General features: G+C 51.3%; 1 protein-coding gene across 2 annotated transcripts in view; it reads left to right on the forward strand.

Annotated features, from left to right (window-relative positions):
- The first annotated feature begins 4,430 nt into the window (after positions 1 to 4,430).
- Positions 4,431 to 26,647, forward strand: part of LAMC3 (laminin subunit gamma 3) — a 43,660-nt gene continuing 21,443 nt past the window's right edge. Inside the window, exons 1-10 of one of the 2 annotated variants that reach the window (XM_039506241.1) lie at positions 4,431 to 4,809; positions 13,052 to 13,356; positions 15,148 to 15,278; positions 19,131 to 19,297; positions 20,248 to 20,436; positions 21,326 to 21,443; positions 21,613 to 21,711; positions 22,385 to 22,521; positions 24,249 to 24,365; positions 26,039 to 26,240. In XM_039506241.1, coding sequence (XP_039362175.1) covers positions 4,431 to 4,809; positions 13,052 to 13,356; positions 15,148 to 15,278; positions 19,131 to 19,297; positions 20,248 to 20,436; positions 21,326 to 21,443; positions 21,613 to 21,711; positions 22,385 to 22,521; positions 24,249 to 24,365; positions 26,039 to 26,240 — 1,844 coding nt within the window. The remainder of the gene's footprint in view (positions 4,810 to 13,051; positions 13,357 to 15,147; positions 15,279 to 19,130; positions 19,298 to 20,247; positions 20,437 to 21,325; positions 21,444 to 21,612; positions 21,712 to 22,384; positions 22,522 to 24,248; positions 24,366 to 26,038; positions 26,241 to 26,647) is intronic. The other variant, XM_039506242.1, reaches the window with a different exon arrangement.

Below are 26,647 nucleotides of genomic sequence, written 5' to 3' on the forward strand. Positions count from 1 at the left end.
CCAAGGCTGTGCTCCGTGGAGGATGCGCCTCTGCTGAGTCTGGGAGAGTGTAGGGTGTGCTCGTTCTGGGGGGCTGGAAATAGGACAGCCCCCCAGCTCCGCTCTTAGGGCGCGCTGTGCCAGTCAGTCAGTGAGGGTCAGAAGGCCCATCCCGGCACTGGCTGCGAGAGAAGCTGTTGGAATGGGAATGTGGTAGAGAGAGAGGGTAGGAGAAACCTCCCTGCCTGTTCAGCCTCCTTCCCCCAAACCGCTGGTCTGGCTCCTCACATCTCTCTGCCCTGCTACCCCCCAGCTCAACTCACTCGCCCCTTCTCAGCCCCATCTGACCCCACATCACTGATTTCAGCTTATCCCACGCTCTCCCACCCCACCCCACCTCGTTCTCACCCCAACCCTCTTCCTTCCCCGCCATGATCCTATCTCCTCCCATCCCACTGCACCATGCGCCCCACACGCCCCAGCTTCCCTCGTCCTCCCCTGCCCCCCCTTTCCATCAGCTTCAACCCCGCCTCATCTGGCCTCCTAGCAGTCCTCTTGTCTCAATTCCCTGGGGCCAGAAGCCCCCTAGCAATGTACTTTGAACAGCTCCAGCCCCGAAGGAAATGGTTCCTTCCACCGGCACAGCCTCCTTTCTGTGGAGAATTCATGCTCACCAACAAGCTCATTCTCCCACTCCCCTCCTCCACAAAAAAAAAAAAAAAAAATTATCCATGGGAGGAAAATGACTTTTTATTTAAAGGAGAAAAAAATGGAGCAAAGGGAAACATCAGCTGCTTTGCTACAGGCCATTTTGCCATGAGCAGCTGATGTGAAGTTTCTCAGCACTGGGAACTCTCCCTTCCTTGAGGATTCAGTTGCAGCTGTCAGAACTTGGGTCGATACATGCTAATGAGCCTTTGAAACTGCAGTGCTGTGGGAACGGCTTTTGGACTCCCTAAGACCTTGGTAATTCACGGCTAGTCTCCAGTGCTTTCTCCCCAGCGCTGAGAGAGAAGCTGTGAGACCAAAATAAATAAATAAGAACAAAAGAGAAGACAAGGAAGGGAGTTTAAATTATAAATAAGGGCTAAGTTTCAAGAACCTTTCCAGAGTGTTTCTAAGGGCGAGTTAGTCTAACCAGGGAGCACTGCTGTGGGTAACTGAAATAGATTCTGGAAAAGCAAGGAGAGCTTGTCCAGAAGGGACAGTCTGTTCTCTGGCCTACTCCTTAGCTTGGCCATCGGCTTCTATTTATTTCTGAGTGCACTGATGGGTTTTCTTCTGCTCTGGTGCTTCAGGGAACACATTGGTGAAGAGATGAATCTTGCAGTGAGGCCTGAAAATGGAAAAGGCTGGACACTTGCTGATCTCCTCGGGGAGAGTGCCTGGTCCCATGCTCTTGAAGGGTCTAGCAGCAGCTCCATCAAGTCTATGCTCTTTCAGCCAACATCCAGTTCCTTTCCCTTCCCTGACCCTATTCTTGAAGGTTGAGACCGAGGTGTATTGGCAGAACTGAGTGGAGGGGGGGTCTAGGCCTGGCATAGCAAGGGGTGTTGAAAGTCAAGGTTGATCTGCAAGGGACAAGCTGGAGGGTGAGGGGCTGTAATAGCTGGATGTTGTAGGAGGGAATTGAGATGTCTTGGCAAAGCAGCGTGGAGGCCCAGGGCTAGGCTAGCTGGGGGTGCTCCGGGGCTGGAATGAGGTGCATGGACAGAGCTGCGTGGTGATGCTGGGATGGAATAAGTGGGGTTGAGCAGGTCTGGGGTGAGGTGCATTGGCAGAACTGTGCAACCTCAGCATAGAAGGTGGGTGCTGGATGTGACGGAGGTGCATTGGTAGAATTGTGTATGGGCCTTGGATACCTTTAGAGGTAAACGTTGAGCTGTGTGTACTCCAGGGTAGAAGATACAACGTATGTGCTGCAAAGCTCAAAAACATTTGGGGACGCTGGCAGCTGGGGTGGGCGGGTTGTTCAGGTTGGAATCGCAGCCTCAGCCTCACGCCTGCCTTGCTGTAGGTAGCTTTATGTACTGGAGTCAGGCGCTGAAGTGGTTGGCACTGGGAGTGAAGTTCTCTAAGCAGGACTGAGTTGATGCTGTCATTTCCCCATGGGGAGGCTTACGCTGTCCAATAGCAGTACAGATGCATGAGCCAAACCAAGTGTCCGTGGCCATCAAAGTGGCCGTCTCCTCAGCTACTCTGTGTCTCAGCACCCACTTCTCCATCAGCACCCTTATGGCAAGCCATATCGAATTTAACAGCCAGGAGGTTCTGTAGACATTGCTCTTAAAAACACATAGAATGCAACAGAAAATGCAGACTTTTCCCATCCTACTGAATCCCAGTGTGGGCCACAAAGACTTATCTAAAATAACTGTTCTCTGGTAACTTCTGTAGGACTTTTCCACAAAAAACCTGAAACCTGCAGGAATGTCCAGAGGCTTCCTGTGGTGGATTATGAGTGGGGGAAGCCTAGCCAAGTTCCTAGCAAATCAGCCAGAGGCCAACAGCTCCTTTCAGTCAGTGGCTGGGGACCCTTGGGTTCTGGAGGTAAGTCTCGGGCCTCGTCTCCACTGGGGATTTAGCCACAGGAGTAGCTGAACCGCGGTAGGTGCCCGTGTCCCAGTTCAACCCCCCAGCGGACACGCAGTGCACCAGAATGAACCATGACTTGCAAACCAAAATAAGCTGTTCCAGTGCAAGGACTGGGTTACATGAGTGCGGCTTCTCTATGGTAGGCATTCGCACGACTGTCGCTACAGCGATGTAACTATGTGACAAGACAAGACTTCAGCTGCTATGGGATACAGGACTCTCACTTAGCGTATGCAGCCTGGGGATGATGTGGGTGCTCCCCCCATCGGCTGAGTCTGCTCTCAGTGCTGGCTCACTGGCTGATGGACACCAGGCTTCTTCTGGTCTCAGTCTGAACCTCCCATGTCCCATGACAACGCAGCATGTGCTGAGTAGCAAGTGTTTGGCCAGGATAGTACCATTCTGATTCACCCCGGGGCCAGTGCTCTGGGGTTGAGACCCCTCCTACAGTGCAGCCCTTTCACCTCTTGGTTTTAAATCCTCGACTGGGTGAGGCACTCATCAGAAATGTATAGCACAAAGGCAGGTGAAGCAAAATGTTCTTTTTATCTGAGAAGCTGCTCAGGGAATCATGGCCTGGCGCGTCTTGTAACTCCCCTGGGCTCCTGCTCCCCAGTTCTGGTGACCTATTGTTCCTCTGAGCACCTCCATCCCACCCCAGTAGCATTTCCCTGCTAGTAACTAGACAGGGATTAACGATGGTCCGTGTCTGCCACCTACTGGAGACACTTTTCAAGTCTGAGCCTCCCTAGAAGAAGAAGAAGCTACCTCACAACTCTTCAGAGCCTGGAGGCTTCCTTAAGTGTTTGGGGAAAGGGGCCTTGGAGCCCTCTGACTGCTCTGCTCAGTCTCACAAGAGGGAATGGGAATCCTGGAGTCCTGCACCCCAAACTTGCCTTCCTGAGGGAAACCAGAGAGGAGGAGTTTGGGCGTCTCAGCCCAGTCCCCGGTGGGAGAGCGCATGGCCATCACAAAACACAGTTCAGCACGGTTGGCGTCACTTGAATAACAAGGGTGCCGGAAGTTAGGGCAAAGGTGGTGTCTGAGTGAGGGGGTCCCTGCAAGCAAAACAATGCGGGAAGCCCCAAACTGGAACAGCAGGGATGCCCCTGGTCAGGATTGGGGAGCGCTGACGGCGCTGGGGGTGTGAGAGCCGAGGCAGAGCTAGGCATTGGGCTCAGTGACACCCAAAGTCTCCCCCGCAACAAGAAATAGAGGGAGATTCATGTAAAAAAAAGGGTTCTTTCTAGCCCTTTTCCTTGCAAAGAGCCTGGAAAATGTGAGGGATGTGAAACATTACAGAGCCATCACTGGGCTGAGGGGAACAGACTGCTGGGCCCTATTCTCCCAGCGGGGGCCCATACGCCCTTTATGTAAAATGAGTCGGGTTTGGGGGTCCCTTCCCAGAATTCTCTGGCTGGCCCTGTGCTTTGTCACAAAGGCCCACAGTGGGGAGACCAGGATGGGGAGTGACAGGGGGTGGCAGGATAGGGGCTTCCAAGGATGTGCTGAAACTCTAGGTGCACCCCAACCGCAGCCAGGACCAGGCACTTTTGGGGTATCCTTTGGCATCTATAGCCCCTGAGAGAAGAGGGGCTGTGGCCTCTTTCCGTCACTCCACGTCCAGTGAAGCCTCCATAGACCCTGGCGGGAATCTTGGGCCTACAGAAGGTAAATATGTTGCCTTGGATTTAAAAATAAGCCCGTTTTTTGGCATTTCCATCAGCATCCACAAGATGGAACCTGGAGCGAGTGGATCTGAGAGCGGGGCTGCTCTGGCAAAGGAGGAGGGACCTGCCAGAGTCTCCAGAGGCTGTGACTGAGAGAAGGAAGCTCAGTGTCCTCCGAGGCTCGCCATGGCACAGGTTCCTTGTCTGTGTGTCCTGGCCTTGCTGTCCCTCGGGCTGCGCCCTGCCGCAGCGGGCATGGACTCCTGCTACGACCCGCAGGGGCGAGCGCAGCGCTGCACGCCCGCCTTCGAGAATGCAGCGTTCGGCAGGGAGGTGTGGACGACCAACACGTGCGGCTCCCCGCCCGAGGATTACTGCCTCCAGATGGGAGCCCGGGACGCCACCAAGCTGTGCCACCGCTGCGACGCGGGAGACCCCTTGCTCCACCACAACGCCACCTACCTGACCGACTTCCACAGCCAGGAGGAGAGCACCTGGTGGCAAAGCCAGTCCATGGCTTTCGGGATACAGCACCCCAACTCTGTCAACATCACCCTGCACCTGGGTAAGCATGACCAGAACCACCCCTCCCAGGGAACCTGCTGCCGCCAAGGGGCCTGGCCCAGAGTGGAGGGGTGCTGGAAAGAGAAAGGCCCTGGAAGTGAAGAGAAAGGTTGGCTGGTCTGATGATCTAGGATTGTCCTCCCTGCCCTGAGAGCGAGCGAAATCAAACACATGTATAGATGAGATTAAAAATGCGAGCGGGACCTGTGGGAGGCAGGATGGCCAGGAGAGCCAGGCTGAGTCCCCCACTCCACCGTTCCCTGCATGAGCTGCATCTTGGCAGGGGGTTGGACTAGGTGACCCTGGCGGTCCCTTCTAACCTTGCGTTTCTATGACTCTGTGCCGTTGGCCCACGCCATCAGAGGGGTGACTGCAGTTCACGCAGGCATTCCCATGCTGGCTTTACACTAGTTAGTGTGGATAAAAGGAGCGGTGAAGATGCCCCATCCTGGGCCAACCATGCAAGTATGTACCCAGGGTCCCGGTCAGGCTTGTCCAGCTTGTGCGCCCTCGTCTTCACTGCTATTTTTAGCCATGCAGCTAGATTAAATCTAGTGCATGTGTGCATGTTGCAGTCACCCCTCGGATTGCAGTGTAGACGTACCCTTAGCCTCTGCGTGCCTCAGTTCTCCACCTATACAATGGGGATAACAGCACTTCCCTGCCTTTCAGGTGCTGGGAGGATAAATGCGTTAAAGACAGTGAGTTTCTCTGGCGCTGCGGTGATGGGAACCAGATAAGAACCTATCTAGAAATAGCTGAGCCCATAGTGAAGTGGGGCAGGGCACTGGAAAGCCAGGTTTGTTTCTGGCAGTGAGGAGGGGGCAGGCTGCATAGGGCCCTGCCGACTGAATAGGCTAATGTGATCCAGAAAGCGTGTGAGTCCCGAATAGGCAAAGACGCCTTTGCCATACTGCCGTTTGCCAGCTGCATTTGTCCAGCCTCCAAACACCTGTGGACGGATCATAGGCTGTATCCTAAATCTTTGCACTTCTTTAGCACTTGCCATCCATGATCTCATAGCACTTTACGAGGAGTAACTAGTGGAGCTGCATTCAGCCCCTGTGCCAACCATCAGTATTATGATCTCCAGCTCACAGATGAGGAAACCGAGGCACAGAAAGGTGAAGCAACTTGCCCAAGGCCACACAGTCAATCAGTGGCAGAGCAGAGAGTAGGTCACAAGAATTTTGACTCCCAGTCCAATGTGGTAACAACATGCCCCTTTTTTTCTCATAGGGAAAAATCACTATTTTCCATAGAGTTATATGTTGAATTAAATGTATTGCACGGGTGTGTAAAAGAGATGGGGTTCTGTATAGGCAATAACACTCGGGTATTCAAAGTAGTCACCAACGGTTGAAGGTGTGTGATCGCTTGTGCTTCTTATTTAAAGCTGTGTATTATGGGCCTGGTTCAGCAATGTTCTCCTTTAGTTTTACAGAACCGTGTCTCTCCATTGACTTCAATGCAGTTCCAAGGGTGTAAAAACTAGACTAACATCGTGGTGAATCGATTCCTAGGGGAGAGGTCTTCAACTGGTGTAAAGGCGCATAGCTCCGATTTCAATGGAGCTACGCCAGTTTCCACCAACTGAAGATCTGGCCCATAGATTTCAGATATTCTAAAACGGTCCCACTTTTTCAGCTGTTAAAATGTAAGGGCTCCTGCCTTCTATTATAAATAAAACGTAAAAGGTTTCCCTGCTATATAAACTCTCCTGGCAATTAGCCAGCTCTGCAAATATTTTCATTCTTTCATATCCTGCCATCCGCATTCTGAATACAAGAGATTACAGAGAGTCATTGTCGGAGCTAAACAAATAATAAACAGTAATAATAACAGCCAAAAGCTGTCACGATGTGTCTCTGTTTAGCTTGGGCTACTCTTCGGGGACACGCACCAATGCACCAATGGAAGTAGTCCATAGCACCGCTTCTGCAAAGCCATCAGGGTGGACGGTTCGTGCTGTGGCCACTGATTCCTAAGGGAACAATGGGGGTTAAGGGCGGAGGGAGACAGGAGCAGCTTGTTTCCAAGAGAGGTCACTCCTTTCCCAGCCCCCCGTGAACAGGCAGGCAGACATCTGTTCTGAATCGCCAGGAAGTTAGGACTGGGCTTCCTGCCTGGGATGAAAGGCGACGCTGGAGGAGCCGAGAAGCGCTCATTCCATGTTCCACCTCCATAAAACCGGTTTTTCCTTTTACAGCTTCATAGATTGTAAGGCCATAAGGGATCACTGTGATCATCTAGTCTGATGTCCTGCGTCAGACAGACCCAAGACTTCCCAGAACTAATTCCTGCTTGAACTAGAGCAAATCTTTTAGAAAAATATCCAGTCTTGCTTTGAAAAAATTCCAGTGATGAGAAATCCACCACAGCCACTGTTAAGTTGTCCCAACGGCTCACTACCCTCACTGGTAAAAAAAACTTTTGCACCTTATTTCCCCTGTGAATGTGCCTCGCTTCAACTTCCAGCCAGTGGATCTTGTGATAGCTTTGTCTGCTAGACTGAAGAGACCTCTGTTATCAAATGTGTCTTCCCCATGTAGGTATTTAATAGACTGTGACCAAGTCACCCCTTAACCTCTTTGTTAAACATTAAAAAGCAGCCAATCCATCCAGGCCAGGGGATCAGAGCTAACCCTAACCCTAAACTTAATAGATTGAACTCCTTGAGTTTTTCAATATAAGGCATGTTTCCCAATCCCTTAATTATTCTTGTGGTTCTTCTCTGAATTCTCTCCAAGTTTCCCCCACCCCGCAACATCCTTCTTGAACTATTGACACCAGAACTGGACACAGTATTCCAGCAGTGGTGACACCAGTGCCACATAGAGGTAAAATAACCTCTGCACTCCTACTCGATACTCCCCTGATTATACATCCAAGGATCATATTAGCCCTTTGGCCACAGCATCAAACTGGAAGCACATGTTCAGCTAATTATCCCCTCAAATCCTTTCCAGAATCATTGCATTCCAAGATAGCGTTCCCCATCCTGTAAGTATCTCCTACGTTCTTTGTTCCTAGATGTGACTTTACATTTGATCTTATTAATATGCATAATTGCTTGCACCCAGCTTTCCAAGGGATCTGGATTGCTCTGTGTCAGTGACCTGTCCGCTTCATTATTTACCTCTCCCTCAGTCTTTATCTGCCAACTTTATTAGTAATGATTTTATGTTTTCTAGGTAATTGATAAATTACCTTGTTAAATAGCATAGGACCCCACTAGAAACACACCTGATGATTCCCTGTTTACATCTATATTTTGTGACCTATCCCTTGGCCAGTTTTTTATCCATTTAATTGTGCCATGTTTTTGTACTGTTTTAGATTCTTAATCAAAATGGTGTGTTGTACCAAGTCAAATGCCTTACAGAAAATGAAGTCTATTACATTGCTGTTATTACCTGTATATCAACCAAACTTGTAATCTCATCAGAAAAGATGATGACTTCGTTTGAGATCTATTTTCCATAAACCCATGTTAATTAGCATTATTTATATTACCCACCTTTAATTCTTTATTAACTGAGTCCTGTATCACCTGTTTTTTGACTGGCTTTTCCTGTTTACCCTTTTAAATATTGACACAACAGCAGCTTTGTTTTAATCGCCTGGAACTTCGTTAGTGTTCCAAGAATGATTGAAAATCAACATTAATGGGCCAGAGTGCTCCTCGGCCAGCTCTTTTAAAACTCCTGCATGAAAGTTAACTGGACCTGTTGATTTAAAAATGTCTAGCTTCAGTAGCTACTTTTTAACACCCTCCTTATAATCTATGAAACATCTCCCCATGCCTAAGAGGAGGAAGGAGGAGCCAATTTGACTCCTAGGGATGGATTCTTGTGTAGCAACTATTCATGTCATTGAGGACTAATGTGTGGCTTCTCAATCTGAGGGCACTGCTGAACGTGTAGGTGGATGTGACATACATATATTACAATAATGCTCAGCCCATCTATAGTCCTTTTCATCCAGAGACCTCAAATAGTTTTACTGACTTAAACAATTTAGCCTCCCAGCCTGGTGGATCTTTTTCATTTTACAGATAAGCAAACTAAGCCCCAAAGAGTAAGCAGAGAGCTGGGAAAAGAATCAGGAGTCCTGTCTCCCTTTCTCCTCCTCTAACCGTCACATCGTGCAGCGTGCGGTGCTCATTTTCTTCCTTGTGCACACAAAGTTTGCTGCATGTCAGTTCTTTTACTTCTTCCCTCCCCTCTGCCCCTGCTGGGCTGCTAAAGGAAAATCCTTATGTGCCAGAATTTTTGTTGGTGCTAGCCACGTCTGTAGTCAAACGAATGATCACAGCTTCTCACGAGAGTAATGAGAACAGCGTCTGGCCCATTAATTTTATCCTAGTGTCTTGGAACAAGAGCAAACTCCAAAACCTTCTCTGATGTGCAGTCTTTTATTAATCTGATAGCCTGGAGATTGAACCGGGGATCTCCAATTCCCGCTGCTACCGCCATGTCCTACTTAGCTGGAATCCAAGCTGATTCTGTGAGGGTCATTCAATGGTTGTTTATTGACACAGTGCAGAGACTAGCTCCCCTCCCAGAGGAAATTGTTCTGCGCATTGACTGCTGTGACCCCCTGTTGTTTTGGTAGACGCCCCCAAGGAATTTCCTGTCTGGGAATAAACCCACCCAAGATGTCTGGAATTCCACCCAAAAGACCTTCAGGAGTCCTACATGGAATCAAGGTTTGAGTATTTCTCAGGATAGGCAGAACATGAGCATCATCAAGGCAAGCTTCACCAGCACTGCCTGTCCAGTGTGCCTCTGCCAAGGGTGGATTGATTTAAATCACCACTTTTAATCATGATTTAAACAGCATGGAGGAAACTTTGATTTAAACCATCAATTTTTAATCTTGATTTGCACTTGTACTTAGTTGTTTTTTTCTTCCTAAAGAAGACTTGATTCTCATTGGTTGGTAACCACTGAATCATGTTGATTTGCAACTAAATATAGTCTTTAGCCTAAATTTGGTGCTGCTTTTTTGCTAACCAGGACAATACTCTATATCTATACATATCTCTTTAAGCAATTTTATAGCTTAACATATGTGTATTCAGATTTTCAATTTTTGCTTTTTTTATTGTTAGAAATGGTGACTGATGCATTTCTTATTTACTAGGTGAGAATTCTTTTTTTTACTAATGATTTGCATCAAGCTGTTTGGAAAGAAACTGAAATTAAATTAAATGCACAAAAACACTTAATTTTTTTTAATTAGTTAAATTAAGCCTTCAAGGTGCTGGATGCACAAGAAAAAAAGTTAATCAAAACATCTTTTGCATTTAAAACTAACTTATTAAACAAAGGAAGTGTTATCTGTAGTTAGTGAATTAAGCAGATTCTTTCTGATCACCATGTCCTTCAAGATTTTAGAACTAGTAGATCTCATCCCCTCACATCTCGCTTTCATTCATAAATTGGGAGAGGAAAACAAATTTTTCAACTCTCACTCAGTTTCTTGACTTTGAATTAATTAGTCATTGAGCTGAACAAGTTGAATAAACTGAAGTGAAGAAAATATTCTCACCACATCTGCAGAAGAGGCTAATGCTGTCAAAAGCTGGTTTTGCACTTCAACAAACTGTGGTTCCAGGTGCTGAGACAGTGACTTCCACCAGCTCAGTGGTTTGACTTTTGCCTAAAACTTTGTCAGCAAACATGTACTGCCTAATATTAATTTTTAAAGTTTAATTTACATGATTTTAATCAATCATAGTAAGTTTACTCCATAAAATGTGTTGTCATAATTTCAAATTTAAATAGGTTTATTTTTTAAAATAAAACTGTATTTAAATTAAACAAAAAAATCTGATTTTTATTATTATTTTTCATCATCCAATTTTATCCACCGTGGCCTCAATCTGGACCTGGAGGGAGGTCTCCTGCCCCACCCCGGCCAATCCTGAGCCTCCGCAGAGAACACCAGTTAGAGCTAGTTGTCATGGTGGTTTGTGTTATGCCTCTCTGGGAACTAGACTGAGACCCACCAAACCTAAGGAACTCTCACAAAAGACACTAGAAATGCATTATTTCTTGCTGGCGAAATGTAGGTACATCTGCAAGAGCGATGAGTCGGAAGCAGGTCAGTGAGCACAGAACCCAGCCGTGGATAAAGAGCCCCCACTAGGATCAATTTAGAAAGCTTCCAGAGGGTGGAAGGCAACCACAGAGGAAGCGCAGAGTCAAAACAGACAGAGAAGAGAGAGTATGGGTACAACAGCCATGCTGGGCCCAATCCTCAGCGGTGCTCAGCTCCCACTGAACTCAATGGGTGTTCAGCACTCAGCACCTTGGAAGAGTCACCCCACAGGGTGGGCTTGTCTCCAAGGCAGAGCTGTTGCTGTCAACCTTCCCCTAACACTTGCTGCCTCCTTGCGAGGTTATCAGCAAATCTCTCCCGAAGACAGAACTGCAAACAGTAGTCAAGTTTCTGTGACGACAAGCAAGAATCTGGCCACTGCTGTACGGCTCTGATCCATGGCAGATTCTTCCCTCTGCAGCCCGGCGGTAGCCTGAGTTAGCTCCACTCCCCGACAGCATTCTTACAAAGTCACAGCCCGTAGCCAACATAATTCATATGGGTCTAATTAAAGGCTGTTTTTTCTTAGTCCCCAAATAACCCATCTGACATTCCGGACTCATTATCTTTTCCAACAAAGTTAAAACCTTGTAGGGGATTGTTTTGTACTATCAATAGTGGTATAATTATGGAAGAACCAGCTCTCGGATTTGGACCCAGTCCTTTGTCTCTGGCAATTAAGCAGTTTGATATTTGTATTCTTTTTTCTCACTTATGTTTTCAATAAGCGATTGTAGTGGTGGATCAACTGCCCTGAGGGCCTGGAACCCCCTCTGTTTATCCTCGTTGCAACCTCCTCCGCACGCCGCTCCGTCAGCGGGTGGTGTCAACCTTCACTCGAAAGGCCAACAAGGGAGTTGAGTCTCCATGGTCCACTGAGTCCTCCAGCTCTTTTCCTAACCCTACGCTGGAGGAGGCCAGTCAGTGATGGTGGGCCTGGTTCTCCTCTCCCTTACGCTGGTTTTACAGCAGTCTAGCTTCATTGGATCAGCTCTTCAGCCGCTGTAAATCAGCGTAGCTCCATTGACTTCACCATCTGAGGAGCTGGCTCATTGACTTCAGTGAAGTTTATTCCTGACTCATACGGGTGTGAGTGAGCTCAGAATTGGGCCTTTTTGTGTGTGCGTGAGATGCTTGTCTGCTGGAATCTGGCTTGAGACCCAGCAGACCCATTTTGCAGAGATCACTGAGCATCTATTGGATGGCAATGACCTCGAGCTAGGCTGGATTTCAGCTGGCACCTGAGAAGGTGAGTGTCTTGTCTGGGTGCCAGCTCTGATCCTCTGACCTGGATGGATTGGCAGCTTTTTAATGTTCAGCGTCCTCCTTCCCATCATTGGCATGAACCAGCACCAAAAGAGCAGCTGCAAAGCTGTCTTTGGGCTGACGTATCTCTACATCCGTCAAGAGAAACAGAGGGAGAGAAAATAAATGTGTTGCTTTAAACAGCAAAAGCAGAAGATGTCAGGGACACTTGGCTGGCTGGGTCACTATGAGCTGGTGTTGTCCAGGGGAATCCAAGGTGCGACTGGAGTCCATGTGAGCAAGAATTTCCTGCCTGGTGTTGATGTGAGGTGTGTCCAGGAGAGGAGGCATTTGCTCATCCCTGCCCCGACAATTGGGGACGGACCTGCTCTGATGGCTCATGCCTCTGGGGTAGCGTCTCTGTAAAACATTCCCTTTTCTAGCATTTAAAATGTGGGTGTGAATTTTGTACTGGTAAGAAGAGTGTCAGAATGACAGTCCTGAAGTCCTCTGTGTATTCACAGAACATCTACAGCACAGGGCGGGCCTCAGGACTCCTGGGTTTTATCCCCAACTGCTCCAGTAATTCCTTTCCCTTGGAAAAATCACTTCATCAGCTCTCTTGAACCTCAGTCTCTGCAGCTGTAACACAGGGACAATGTTACACCTCTGCATTTAGAAGTACAGGTCACAGGTTCCTCAAGGCACAACATATGGGGTTAGCATGGGCAATAAGTCAGTTACCCCATGGCATGAATGACCTATGTCAGCAGATTTTTTTGCAAGCATTTGTAGCTCCTGAAATTGGTGGTACCCAAAGAGAGATGTACAGGCTGTGGGTGAGCTCTTTGCACCTAACTACATTGCCTTCTCTTCTCCTCCTTCTTCAGGGAAGTCCTATGAAATCACCTATGTGCGGCTGAAGTTTCACACAAGCCGGCCAGAGAGCTTTGCTATTTACAAACGCAGCCGTGTGGACGGGCCCTGGATCCCATACCAGTACTACAGCGCCTCCTGTGGGAAGACCTACAGGAAGCAAGAGCGGCAGTACCTGCGGCCTGGTGAGGATGAGCAGGTGGCCTTCTGCACTGAGGAGTTCAGCGACATCTCCCCACTGAGCGGAGGGAACGTGGCCTTCTCCACCCTGGAGGGCCGGCCCAGTGCCTACAGCTTTGACAGGAGCCCTGTGCTACAGGTACTGGGCTCAGGGTTGGAGGCGGCCATGTGTGGCCAGTAGACCGGGTGACTCAGGGGAGTTGGCATTGGGAACTATGCTTGGAGAGCTGCAATATCGTTAGTGCTCAGGTCCCATGGGGGTGCACACATTAGAAATATCTGGTCAGATAAAAAGAGAGATTCCGCTCTTAGTTCCATTCTGCTCCGATGTGAGTGTATGTGTGTGTGTGAATGTACAGATGTGCAATATGTGCATGAGCTGGATTTATAGGGGTCTGATGGACCATGCTCAGTTGGCCCAAACTCTGATCCACCAAGCCCATGGCGACTAACCTCCAACACCCTAGTGGAATGGATTGTGCTAGGCTGGCCTTAATCCAGTTCTTCCAGACTCTCGTTGGCTAACCCCATTCCCCAACACCATAGGGAGGTCTGCACTGGAGCTGGAAGGTGTAATTCCCAGCTTGAGTAGACATACCCACTCTAGCTGTGCCTGAACTAGTACACTAAAAATAGCAGCATGGCTGCGGTGGACAAGTGGCAGGATGGCCCAACTGCCCCGTACGATGCAGTCCGAGAGCCTAGGTATATACTCTGATGGCTAGCCCTTCAGTCGCCATGGCTACACTTCTGTTTTTAGTGCACTAGCTCAATCAGAGCTAGAGTGGGTATGTCTACTTGACTGGAAATTACCCATTCCAATGTAGACATACCCTGGGATTCAAAACATCCAGTCTTTGTTCAACTTCATAGTCTAAGGTTCTCTCTCATTTTGCTACCAATATTGGGAACTAGGGTTGTGTCCAGGCACCAGGCCTAAGGTTGGACCACACTGTGCTCTCAAAGGGACTCAAAGGTGGTGGAAAGCACATACTCAGAGGGCTTAGTGGAGAGGATACACCCTATACACTGGCTGCAGAACATCCCCTTCAGTTCCCATCAATTCTCTCATGGAACGTTAACGTTCCAGTCTCTGGCTTTATAGCATCTGATTTTGTGGCAGCTCCCTCAGCGAATCTCCTCCTGACTGGATCCCTCGGAGAGATGATTTTTACAAATGTCAGATCTTCTGCTCCAGCTCTGTGCAGAGGACGGAGGTCTCTGATGAAGGGGTGGGGGAGAAGTAGAGAAGCTTCAGAGTGACCCCACTGGTGCCTGCTGCCCTCGTGCCCTGGGAAGACACAGAGCAAAGTCCTCATCACACACATTCTCCCAGGAGCAAGGAAGAAAGTTGTTCTCCATAAACCAATCGAAAGCCAGCCATTACCAGCGGTGACCCAAAATGGACCTGGACCAAAATCTCAGGTCCAAACACACTTGGGTTTTGAAGACATTTGGATCCTAAATTTTATCTAATGTATCCATCATTCATTAGGTCACCTATCACCGGGGTATCTGAGCGCCTTCCATCTCAATGGGTCAAATCCCCCAAAGTTCCCAAAACATTGGCTATTTTGAAACTGGGATCCAATGTCAGGTCTTGGGCCCCTCTCCGCTGCCAGCCAAGTGGGGAGAACATTTCAGGGCCTCCCTCTGCACGGGAGGACATGGTGCTGATGGAGAGAAGACCAGTTCATGCCACACCTGGACTGCACGATTTCTGGCATGTGCACGTGTGTGTCTAAACAGCATGAAGGTTCGATTAATTAAGGGGAGGACTTAGTACTATACACATGGTGGTGCCTCAAGATGGTGTGGGATGGTTCTGCTGCCTCTGCTCCCTCTTGTAAAGGGGCTGCTGAACCCCCACAGGGTGATGTGTTTGCTTGGGCCACTCACCAACAGCTCTCTTGTGGCCTGAATTCCTTAGGAGTGGGTGACCGGCACTGACCTGCTCATCTCCTTGAACCGGCTCAACACGTTTGGGGACGACATCTTCAAGGATCCCAAGGTGCTGCAGTCCTACTATTATGCCATCTCCGACTTCTCGGTCGGCGGCAGGTAAGGCGTGGCTGGGGCATGAGGAGAAGAGGTGGAAGGAGGGGTGTTCTTGTGATTAAGGCAAGGGATGGGGAGTCAGGACTCCTGGGTTCTGCCTCCAGCTCTGAGACGATGTGATTGGAACAAGCCATTTAATCTCCTTGGTCCTCAGTTTCACCATTTGTAAAATGGAGATGATGGTACAGAGGGAGGATGGGAGGCTTAATGCCCTTTGAGATCCTCAGATGAGAGGCACTTACACTCCAGTTCCCCTTGTTTAAGCAGCGCAGTCCCTATTTTGCACATGGGGGTTACAGTGGCTCACAATCTAAATAGGAGTCAACAGTGTAACACTGTTTCAAAAAAAGTGAACATCATTCTGGGCTGTATTAGCAGGAGTCCAGCAAGCATGATGCAAGAAGTAATTTTTCTGCTCTACTCTGCCCTGATAAGGCCTCAGCTGGAGTTCTGTGTCCAGTTCTGGGCAAGGTGCCTCAGGAAAGATGTGGACAAATTGGAGACAGTCCAGAGGAAAGCAACAGAAATTATTAAGAGGCCTAGAAAACCTGACCTATGAGGAAAGACTGAAAAACATTAGGTTTGTTTAGTTTGGAGAAGAGAAGACTGAGGGGACACATAAGTCTTCAAGTACATAAAGAGGATAATAAATTGTCCTTATCTGCAGAGGACTGGACAAGAAGTAATGGGCTTAAATTGCAACAAGGGAGATTTAGGTTAGAAATAGGAAAAACTTCCCAACTGTCAGGGTCTTTAAGCACTGGAACAAATTACCTGGGGAGGTTGTGGAATCTCTGGCGGTTTTTAAGAACAGGTTAGACAAACACCTGTCGGGGATGGTCTAAATAATACTTAGTCCTGCCTCTGCAAGGGACTGAACTAGATGACCTATTGAGGTCCTTTTCAGGCCTATGCTTCTGGGATTATACTTGCCATCTTCCCTCCCAGTCCCTCCAGAAAGCCCATGAATCTCAATGGACTCAGAAAGCGTGTCGCTCTTTCTCTGCCCAAAGTCCCCAGTATCAGCTCCCAGGTGCTGGGGCTGCATGGATGTTCTCATTATCAGATGGAAGAGGAACTTCAGGAGGCAGCAGGCAGGCACTCAAGGGAGATGGCTCTCCAGTAAAGAGGACCTGGCAGGGGAACAGGCTGTGGAAGGCTGCTCATGTGTGGAGCAGGCTTTGTCCTGCTTGTATATGGTGCACGGTTTGTATTCAATGCGTAGAGCATTTACACGGCCCAAGCAGTTGGATCATGGAGCTCTGGGCTGCCAGTCAGGTTCTGAAAACTATTGTGGGAGAAACAAACCCTCGGCTCCCATGCTACGCCTTCGCAGAGTGAGCTCCAAACAAAGTCCTGTTCGGGGGATTAGCAAACCAGCCAGAACACACAACTCACCCAAACACAGCGGCTGCCTCCGGCTCCCGCCTGCCCTGGAGTGGGGCCAGCTTTCTTCCTGCCAGCACACAGGGCTTGTGATGGTGGGAGACTGCCCACTCGGCGTGCTGTGCCCTCGGGTCATGTGGGCCAGACTGCCTGTGAGCTTTGGGGCGTGGGTGAGGCTAAGCAGGCTGGAGCCAGGGAGGGAGGCTGGTCTATGAGAGGCGGGGTCTCCAGCTGTTAGCAGGCAGGATGCTTGGGAGAACCCCCCTCCACTTCCCCAGCTGGGAGAACCCCCACTTTTCTCACCTTTTCTTTCAGCTGCCCCCTGCTGGTTCCCAGCTGGTCCCTCAGACCAAAGCCGAGACCGGTCTCCCCAGGGGGTCAGGCCATAGGTGAGGAGGCTCTGTGTGGGGCAGAGCAGCCAGTGACCATGATCAGACCATGAGTGGGGCACCAAGGCCCGTGGCTGACTGCAGAGTTGGGAGGCTGAGCTCCTGTGGGACTGAGGGAGAAGGCCCAGGACACCAATATCCTCCTCTTCAGTGTCCAAAGGGTCAAACCTTGGCCTGCTCAAACACAGTGCGCTCCCAGCAGGGTGAGCAGTATGGCAAGGGGCCGCCTGCTTGGCTTGTACTGACAGCTGGCCCTGGGGTCGCTGGGCTTGACAGGAAGGAGAGGACAGCGTTGGAACTGCTGCAGGGTTTAGCTGAATCCTTCCTCTATTTCGATCCGCCATTGCCAGCCCAGGTTTGTCCTGCTAAAGCCCGGTGGAGTTCGCTGCTTCTGGAGGACAAACTGGGCGAGGCCTGCGGTAGCTGCGAGTGAGCGACCTGGGTATGAGCACTCCCACGGAGCAGGGCACATCACGCCCTCCAGGCTCTTCCCCCTTGGGTGTCTGGAATGAGGCTGTACTGTCAGTACCTCCCTGCTCCCGTCAGATCCCCAGGGTCAACATCTCAGTCGCCCAGAGAGAGCTGCTCCCCACGCTCGAGTAGAGACGCCGGCAGAGGGAGGCCAGGAGCACACAGCGACTTTGTCTGACACTCCAGTCCCAAACAGCTGGAGCTCATTAGCGTCTGACCAGGCCACCCTCAGTCTAAATGACCTCGCAGCGAGTGCTGCTGGGGAGCGCCTGTGGGAGTGGGGTGGGTGGCCTTGAAATGGCCCCAGCCTATGCTGCGTTCCCTCCTCCTCCCGTTTGGGTGACGTCTGTTCTGTCCACACCCCGATGCTCTCCTGGGGGCCCTGAAACCGGCCCCACAGCCACCCCCTCAGACACATCCCTGTGCACTCACCAGCTGCTGGCTAGACACTACAGTGCACTTGGCCTGCCGGCTGAGCCTGCCTTCCGCTAGCTGGGCTAGAACCCGCGCCCTTGTGTACTGCAGGCAGCTGTCCCAGCTGAGCCACGGGGGGCTGGGCTCAGCTGGGTTCAGCTGGATGTTCTTATGTGCCACCTAACCCAGTCCACTTACCGCAGCCCTAAAGCAGAGCACCCAGGTAAGAAGCCTCCTTCTGACTGGAGCGAGAGGCTCCCCCCAGCCACCACCCTCCCATCAGGGCTTTACCTGTGCCCAAACCTTGTTCTCTCATCTTTCTGTTTTGTTAACCCTTTCCGCACTGGCTGCTCTGGAGCGGCCAGGCTCCCTTAATGTCCCCAGGACCTCCCTCTTGGTCCTGACCCATCTGCCCTCCAGGTCACTCCCCCATTGGGGTGGGGTTTTCTCCCAGCGTGTTATCTCCTCCCAGTGACCCTCTGGAGCTGTGGGCAGAGGGAGTCATGCCTGGGAAGCCGCTGGAGGGTCTGGTGACAGGGTGGCAGATTTGTGGCCTGCACTGTATGTTGGCAAATCAGGACACTTGAGCATTGCACAGGGCACAGGGCCACAGGGCTGTGATTCCCGACCAGGGGTACGTGTACCCCTGGGGGTACGCAGAGGTCTTCCAAGGGGCACATCAGCACATCTAGATACTTGTCTGGTTTTACAACAGGCTACATAAAAACCAGTAGCGAACTCACTACAAACGAAAATTTCCTACAGACAATGATTTGTTTATACTGTTCTATATACAATATCAGCAGTTCTTGGACTGTGGGAAAATTCATTTTAATGGGGTCGCCAGGGCCAGTGTTAGACTTGCTGGGCCCACGGCAGAGAAGCCAAAGTCCAAGTTTTTAAGTGAGGTGTAACTTGGGGTATGCAAGACAAATCAGACTCCTGAAGGAGGTAGAGCAGTCTGGAACCACTGCTCTAGAGTAGCTCATCTCCTTGAAATAACACCCTGGCTCCACCACAAACTGGACCAAATCCAGGGGTGAGCCTGTCATTGGAGTCTGTGGCTTCCCTGCAGTCCGTGGGAACTGGGCCAGCCTACCGAGGGAATGTCTCTGCTGAGCACAATGGTCATTCTAATTACCGCTCCCTTGCTCAGCCGAACCCTGACGGTGACAGTCCCTTGGCACCCTTGCAGGTGTAAGTGCAACGGCCATGCCAATGAGTGTGCCCCCAATGAAGTGGGCCAGCTGGTTTGCCTCTGCCAGCACAACACCACCGGCGTGGACTGTGAGCAATGCCAGGCTTTCTACCAGGACCGGCCGTGGGCGCGAGGAACTGCTGAGTCCGCCAACGAGTGTCTCCGTGAGTACCAGAGCTTAGGGCCCTGCAGGCGCTCCCAGGAAGCTCCCACTCCTCACTCACCAGGCTGACTCTGCCATTCAGAAAGTCATTTCTTAGCATCCAGGGAGCTCTGTCCCTGTAGGTGGCCAGCTCGAATCCAGCCCTGGTGGGCAGTGGTCAAAAGCTGCTAACGTCTGAGGCTGGGGGAAGTCAGCTCAGGGTTCTGGTTCTGACCCAGGGCAGTGGCATCTCCTGCACCCTGGCGCAGCAAGAGAACAGATCCTTTCTCTAGCAGGACAGCTCCAGCCACTGTGGAAAGATGTCCATGCTGCACCCAGGGGGTTACCCATCGGTTACATCAGCCCTTCTCTGAGGGCAGACATATATTTTGTGTTTTCCATCCCATTAAGACTATAAGTGTCATGGGGTAGGGGTCTGATCTCCTGGATGTAGCACTGCTCTGAGCCCCCAGTGGGTGCTCAACAGATAACAAGGTTGATTCAGAGGCAAGAGCGCTACCTACAGTCAGAGACAGACACACGGACGATTGTCAGTGCATTTAGACACTGAAGGAGAAACCATGGGGAATCTGAGGACTAGCACAGCTGAGCGTGGCCTTTCACGGGGAATTCCCCTCCTGCACCCCAGAAGCAGGGGCTCTTGGGACAGGGCCTACCCTTGTTCTGTGCTTAGCCCCTAGCCAAAAGGGGTCCTGACCCATGACGGGGCTCCTGGTGCTCCCAGATTACAAACAATACAGAATAATAATAATAATAATAGCAGTCCAGTGAGGTAACACATCATCCGGTCACTCCAGGAGACCTAGGCTGGAACCCAGCGGAGGTCCCGAGTGCCATGGGTTTGTCTCACCCACCCCCCAGGGGTAATTGAGACCCAAGCCCCTCCATCTCCATGTCTGTTTTGGCCCCTGTGACGTTCTCGCTCTTCCCCCCCTCACTCCCCTGGCACAGCATGCAACTGCAGCGGCCGATCGGTCGACTGCTTCTACGACCGGGAGCTGTACCGGCGCACGGGGCACGGCGGCCATTGCCTGAAGTGCCAGGATAACACCGACGGGCCGCACTGCGAGCGCTGCCGGCAGAATTACTACTGGTGGGATGGGCAGACGGCCTGCCAGCCATGCAACTGCAACGCGGCGGGTACGTGGTGCACGGCAACATTGCTGGGGGGAGGAAACGGGGTGGCCCTGGCGCAGGTGATGCCACGTTCCATCAGCTTGTCCAGCCTCCACCTGGCAAAGCTGTGACCACGCGCTGCGCTTGGCCTGTGTCTCCAGGCAGGTCTAGACTAGAGAGTTACAGCAATGTTGGTTAGGGCTGTGACTTTTTCCCCCCGCACTGACACAGTTATGCTGGCAAAAGCCCTAGTGTAGATACAACAGAACTCGTTTCACTGCACCTACAAAAGCCCTTTTTTGCCCCTATAAGTGCGTCTGCACATGGAAGCTATGCTGGTGAGCGATCCCAGCCAAGCGTTTCTAGTGAGAACAGGCCCCTCCCCTGCTCCAGGGAGCGAGAGGGCTGTGACAGAAATGTGGGCACAGTTAACTGGGGGAAGGGACAAAGCTGCATCCTCAGTGATTGGGATGAGACCTCTTAAAAAAACCAAACCCATCACATTAAATGTTCAACCACGTCCCATCCCGGGGAACGTCTCTCCCACCCTCCCCTCCCCCCCATGCCCTGCTCTCTCCGTCAGTTCCCCCACACACTATTGTTCTGTGACTTGCCCTCTTGCCACCTATTGCAGCATGTTCTTCCCTCAGCCCATGGCTCCCAGAGGCACCCCCCTTCCCGCTCCACCTCCCCCAGGTCCCATAGTGCTGGCTTGAGGCAGAGTCCTTGCTCCCCTTTGTGGAGGGGTGAGGGGAGCGGTCTCCCTCTCTTGCCAACCCCCCTGTGGCTCGGCTCCCATCTCCCCAGCTGCAGGAGGGTCTTGCACACACCCATACACACCCATTCTTTCCCCTGCTCTCTCTCTGCCACCTCCCCCTCCCTCACTGCTTCCTCTTGGTTTGGTTCCTTGCAGGCTCCCTGCGGCTCCAGTGTGACAACTCGGGGGCCTGCGACTGCAAGGCCAGCGTGACTGGCTGGAAGTGCGAGCGCTGCCGGGCCGGGTTCCACTCTCTGAGCGAAGGGGGCTGCAGGTGAGAGAACTGGCTCCTGGAGCCCAGGCTCCCCTGCACTTCAGAGGAGCTTGGCCTCTCTCCGCTTCCCGCCCTGGAGTGCAGCCTCGACCCTGACCTGATAGGGCCAAGGGCTGACGGACGGGTGAGTGGGGAGTTGGTCTCATGTTGTTGGCTTTTGCCTCTGCAGACCCTGTGCCTGCGACCCTGCCGGCAGCGTGGGGACCTGTGACCCCAACTCGGGGCGCTGCTCCTGCAAGGAGAAGGTGGAAGGCTACCTGTGCAACAGGTGAGTGAAGCACCATCTCAGGCCGTGCTGGGGACTGGCTTAGGGCAGGGCAGGGCTGGGCTGGAAAACCACATCCCCTCCCTTTCAGGTGTCAGGGCGCCCAGCATGAGCTCAGCCACTGCTGGGTCGGTCTCTCCTTCCGGGGTGGGCATGAGAGAGGGAGCACCCCTCCGCCCCGACTAGAGCAATGGGATGGGGGTGGAGACTGGAGGAGCTGCCAGCTCGCTACTCCCTACTTTGCCTCCTGCCAGGAGAAGATAGGACCACGGCAGCCGCCAGTTCCCCACAGCCAGTGCTCCGACCTACTCCCTACAGTGCCTCCTGCTGGGAGGAGCTGGGAGTGCAGTGGTTAATTCCCCTGAGCCAGCACCTCTTTCCCATTCTGTGCAGTCCTCCTGCCTCTGTTCTGCTCCCTGCGGGGACAGGCTGGGAATGCAGTGTTTGAGGTGTGTTTTCTCTCCTGCGACTCCTGCTGGGAGAGGTTGGGATTTGAAGTCCCTTTCTTCTCCCTCCTTCCCTCCCTACTGCCTGTGCCCACACCCGTTGCTCCTCAACTGCATCATGTTGGGAGAAGACAGGAGGGGAGTAGCTATGAGTTCCCGCACTGCAAGCATCCATGCCTGCCCCATCCCCTATTCAGCACCACTGCTGTGTTTTGTCTCCCTGCGTCCAGATGCCAACCTGGCTCATTCAATCTGCAGCCCCACAACCCTGCAGGCTGCACCAGCTGCTTCTGCTATGGCCACTCGACTGTGTGCACTGCAGCCACCCAGTACGAGGTGCACCACATCCGCTCTGACTTCAGCCAAGGTACCAGACCTAGCACCAGAGCCGGTGCCTGCTTATGGGAAAGGGGAGGCAGGGATGGAGGAGGGAGACTCTGGGATGGAGGCTGGCAAGTCACTGAACATTGCACTGTCTGGGTCTGAACATCCTGGTTTGGGCCTGACTCTGGCTTAGATTGGGGGGGGGGAGTGGCAGTCCTCTGGCCTCCCCTCACTCTGCAAATAAACCACTGATACCAGCCGAGTCTAAATTTGCCACCATAAACTCCCCCTGCAAGATCAACTGGACCTAGTATTCCCCTTCACTTCCCGCCCAGAACTGCTGCGTGGCCATTACATAACTACCACCTTCATCCCCAGAGTAGCTCATGGAAGTGGTGGATGCCGTGGTCCCTAGATACCGATATATAGTCTGTAAGTTGCTATGGGCTGTAACGTACCGGATAGATGGCAGATGTTGCTACTTCAAGGAAGCTGTAACCATCCTGCAGTGGCATGGGGCTGGGGTTGCTTTGAAAGGTTTGAATGGCCTTTTCCCCAAAAAACCATGGAGCAGAGTCAGTTGGCTTGGGGAGGGGATGGATGAACATGTGGGGGGAGGTTCCCCCTGGCTCCCTCTGGAGTCTCTGCCTAGTAAGGGGTGAACAGCTGGCTCAAGGGTTCTGCTCACACTTGGAACTTCTACGTCGGCTTCCTCCTCCTAGGGTGACTAGATGTCCCAATTTTATAGTCCTGATATATGGGGCAGTCCTGATATATGGGGCTTTTTCTTATATAGATGCTTATACCCCCCACCCCCATCCCGATTTTTCACAATTGCAATCTGGTCACCCAGCCTTGGCCTAACCATTGTGCATAGCATGGGTTATTCCCACTGGGGAAAGGCCTCTGCATGACCCTCGCTTTGATGGAGGGAAGGTACTGCTCAGGCCATGAAAACAGGACTTTATCTCCACTGGGCCTGCGGCCAGGGATATGTCTTACAAGGCTGAATCCCATCTCTTTGCTGCATATGTGAGGAAATTCTGCCCTCTGCTGAGCATCACAAGAAACGTACATAATACAACCATTGAGCATCACCCTGGGGGTGGGCTTCCTGCCCCGGTGCAGAAAAATTCCCCCCATGTGGGTAGCTCAGCTGTCGTGCCCATGAATGTAACCTGACCTGTGCACAGCTGCCCACAGAGCCGATGGTATGGAACTACATCCGATGAAAGCTTATCCTGATTGTATTAAAAACATGTTACCAATTGCCACATCCCTGTAATGTGTTCCATACATTTGAACTAGAGCCAGGCTTTATACCATGTGTTTTTCTGTGGTAGGAAATCTAGCCAATTTTGGGTTGCTCGTTAAGGGCCAGATTTTCAAGGGCTCAGCACCCAATTAGCCAGTCGTGCACCAGCTCTTTTCTAGTTCACGCCGAGCAGCGCTTTCCCCTTCAGAAGTGGATGATTCTTAATGCTCTAAAATCTGTGTGCTTTCTCAGATTGTCCTGAAACTTGCTGTGCCTCCTGGGGCTGATGGTGGTATTAATGGGCCAGTTTGGGGGTCATTTGGGCAAGACATTCCTGAGATGCAGCCCCCCTAAAAATCTAAATAAGGGCTACATTTCCAAATGTGCTATTGTTGTGACGCTTATGCCCAGATCAAAGAGCTGACTATTCTGCCGGGGATACCCCCTGTATGCTCCATGTTATATTTCCCATCATGCCTCACTGCATGCTCTGACTGTGTGCATTGGTTGCCAAGGGCCTGACAGCTGGAGAGCTGAAGCTCCAGGCGGCAAGGAAATACAGCTGGACTGGGCCAATGGGGAGATCTGGCTAGAGCAGGACGGAGAGGAGCCAGCCGATTTCATAGCACCAGGTACTGCTGTATATGGGAATGCCCAGCTGAACTACTACGTTGTAACTGTGGTTGCTGCGTGGCTGTGATAAAACCTCCACTGTGTGTTGTTTAAGAATTCACAGTTAAAATGATGTACCAGCTGCCATGTTCCAGCCCAGAGGTGGCTGTATTTCAGTGGTGGATGAAGTGATTCCTTTGTATGCAAGGGAGGCCGTGGGTCCTAGTGGCTAGGATGCTGGACTCAGAAGACATTGGTTCAGTTCCCAGCCCTGTCACTAGTTTGCTGGGTGACCTGCGGCAACTCAATTCCCCTGCTCTGTGCCTCGGTTTCCCTATCTGTAACATGGGGATAATGATACTGGCCTCCATTATAAAGGACATTGATATCTACTGAGGAAAGGTGCTACCTAAGAGCTAGGTGTTAATATTACTATTATTTGTGAAGAGCTTTGGGTCCCCTTGCCATGACAGGAGCTGTATACAGTAACTCCTCACTTAAAGTTGTCCTGGTTAATGTTGTTCCGTTGTTACATTGCTGATCAATTAGGGAACATGCTCGTTTAAAGTTGTGCAATGCTCCCTTCTAACGCCTGCTTTGTCTACTGCTTAGACAGGAAGAGCAGCCCGTTGGAGCTAGCTGGTGGGGGCTTGGAACCAGGGTGGACCAGCAGCCCCCCATCAGCTCCCCGCTCCCCTAAGCTCCCTGTGCTGCAGCTGCCCAGCAGGCTAGCAATTGCAGCTGTCCCTCCCTGCACTGCCATGTGCTGCTCCTGCCCTCTGCCCTGGAGTTGCTCCCCGAGACTCCTGCTTGCTGTGCAGGGGGGAGGAAAGGAAAAGAGGGGCTAATGTCATGGTGTCCTCCTCCCCCATGCTGCTCCTGCACCCAGCTTACCCCCATCTTCCACAGAGCAGGGGGGACACACCAGGGCTCAGGACGGAGGGAGCTTGCAGCAGCTGTGGTCTCAGCAAGCTGATCTAATTAACAAGGCAGTGTACTTATGGAAAATATGCATATCTCCCTCCATTCCTGCTGCCTTGTAGAGTAAGAGAGTTAACCCTTGAGGGCTCAGCCAATTGCTAGTTCATCATTTAGCAGTAAGGGAAATATCCCACCCTCTGACTCCTCCACCTCAACCAAGCTTCACAATCATCATCACTGTGTACCAGTATTAAATTGTTTGTTTAAAACTTATACTCTGTGTGTGTGTGTGTATATATATAATATAGTCTTTTGTCTGATGAAAAAAATGTCCCTGGAACCTAACCCCCTCATTTACATTAATTCTTATGGGGAAATTGGATTCACTTAACATTGTTTCGCTTAAAGTCGCATTTTTCAGGAACATAACTACAACGTTAAGTGAGGAGTTACTGTAAATACATGATGCCATTAGTATTGTTTCAAGGCTAAGCGGGAATTGAGCCCTCAGCGTCCAAGCCATTAAAGCCATTCTCATGCTCACATTCCCCCTTGTTAGGAAGCATCTTGATGCTGACAGAGCGTTAGTCTCAGTGCAGATTAGAACAGCAGTGGAAACCCAGAACGATGTGTGAAATGAGCCGAGATCCATTGTACGTGCCAGGCCTGCATCTGGGCTGGTTGGTTCTGCCACTGAAATCCATGGAAGCAGGACTGGACCCAGAGGCTGGGAGGGTCTCATGGACTCTCCTCTCTTCCTTTCACCTCCCAGAGAAGTTTCTGCATGACCAGCGTCTCAGCTATGGGCAGCTCCTCTCCCTGCTCCTCCGAGTGGAGGGGAATGGGAGCAGATCCTCTCCATTTCCCGTCCGGCTGGTCTTAGAGGGAGACGGCATTGCGGTGTCTGTGAGCTACGTCGCCCCAGCAGGCAGTGAAAGCCAGCCCCACCATGGAGAGCACAAGGTCACCTTCAGGTACAGGTTGGCTGACCTCACTTCCTGGCAGACACGCATCTCCCTCACTAAAATCACCACCTCAGCTGGCCCCTCTGTTGGCTGGATCCCACGGGGAGGCCAATGACTGAGTGGGCCATGGAGGTTGAATTCCCCTCTCATCTCTACGTGGCCTCCCCGAGCAGGTTTGAGACCCACTGGCAGGGCGCCGTGGGGAGAGTTTGTACCAATGCTCCAGGTGCTGGAGCTGTTCTGTCAGGGCAGCACCTTTCTGCAGTGCTAATCCCCATGGACTGGTTCTGATCTCAGAGCAAATCAGGAGTGACTCTGCTGAGGTCAGTGCAGTTACCTCAGTGTCAAACCAGCGTAAGCCAGATCAGAATCGGGCCCACTGAGTCGACTCTGCCCATTACCCAGAGTGCCCTGCT

Source organism: Mauremys reevesii, linkage group 19, assembly GCF_016161935.1.
Source record: "Mauremys reevesii isolate NIE-2019 linkage group 19, ASM1616193v1, whole genome shotgun sequence".
Classification (NCBI taxonomy): Eukaryota; Metazoa; Chordata; order Testudines; family Geoemydidae; genus Mauremys; species Mauremys reevesii.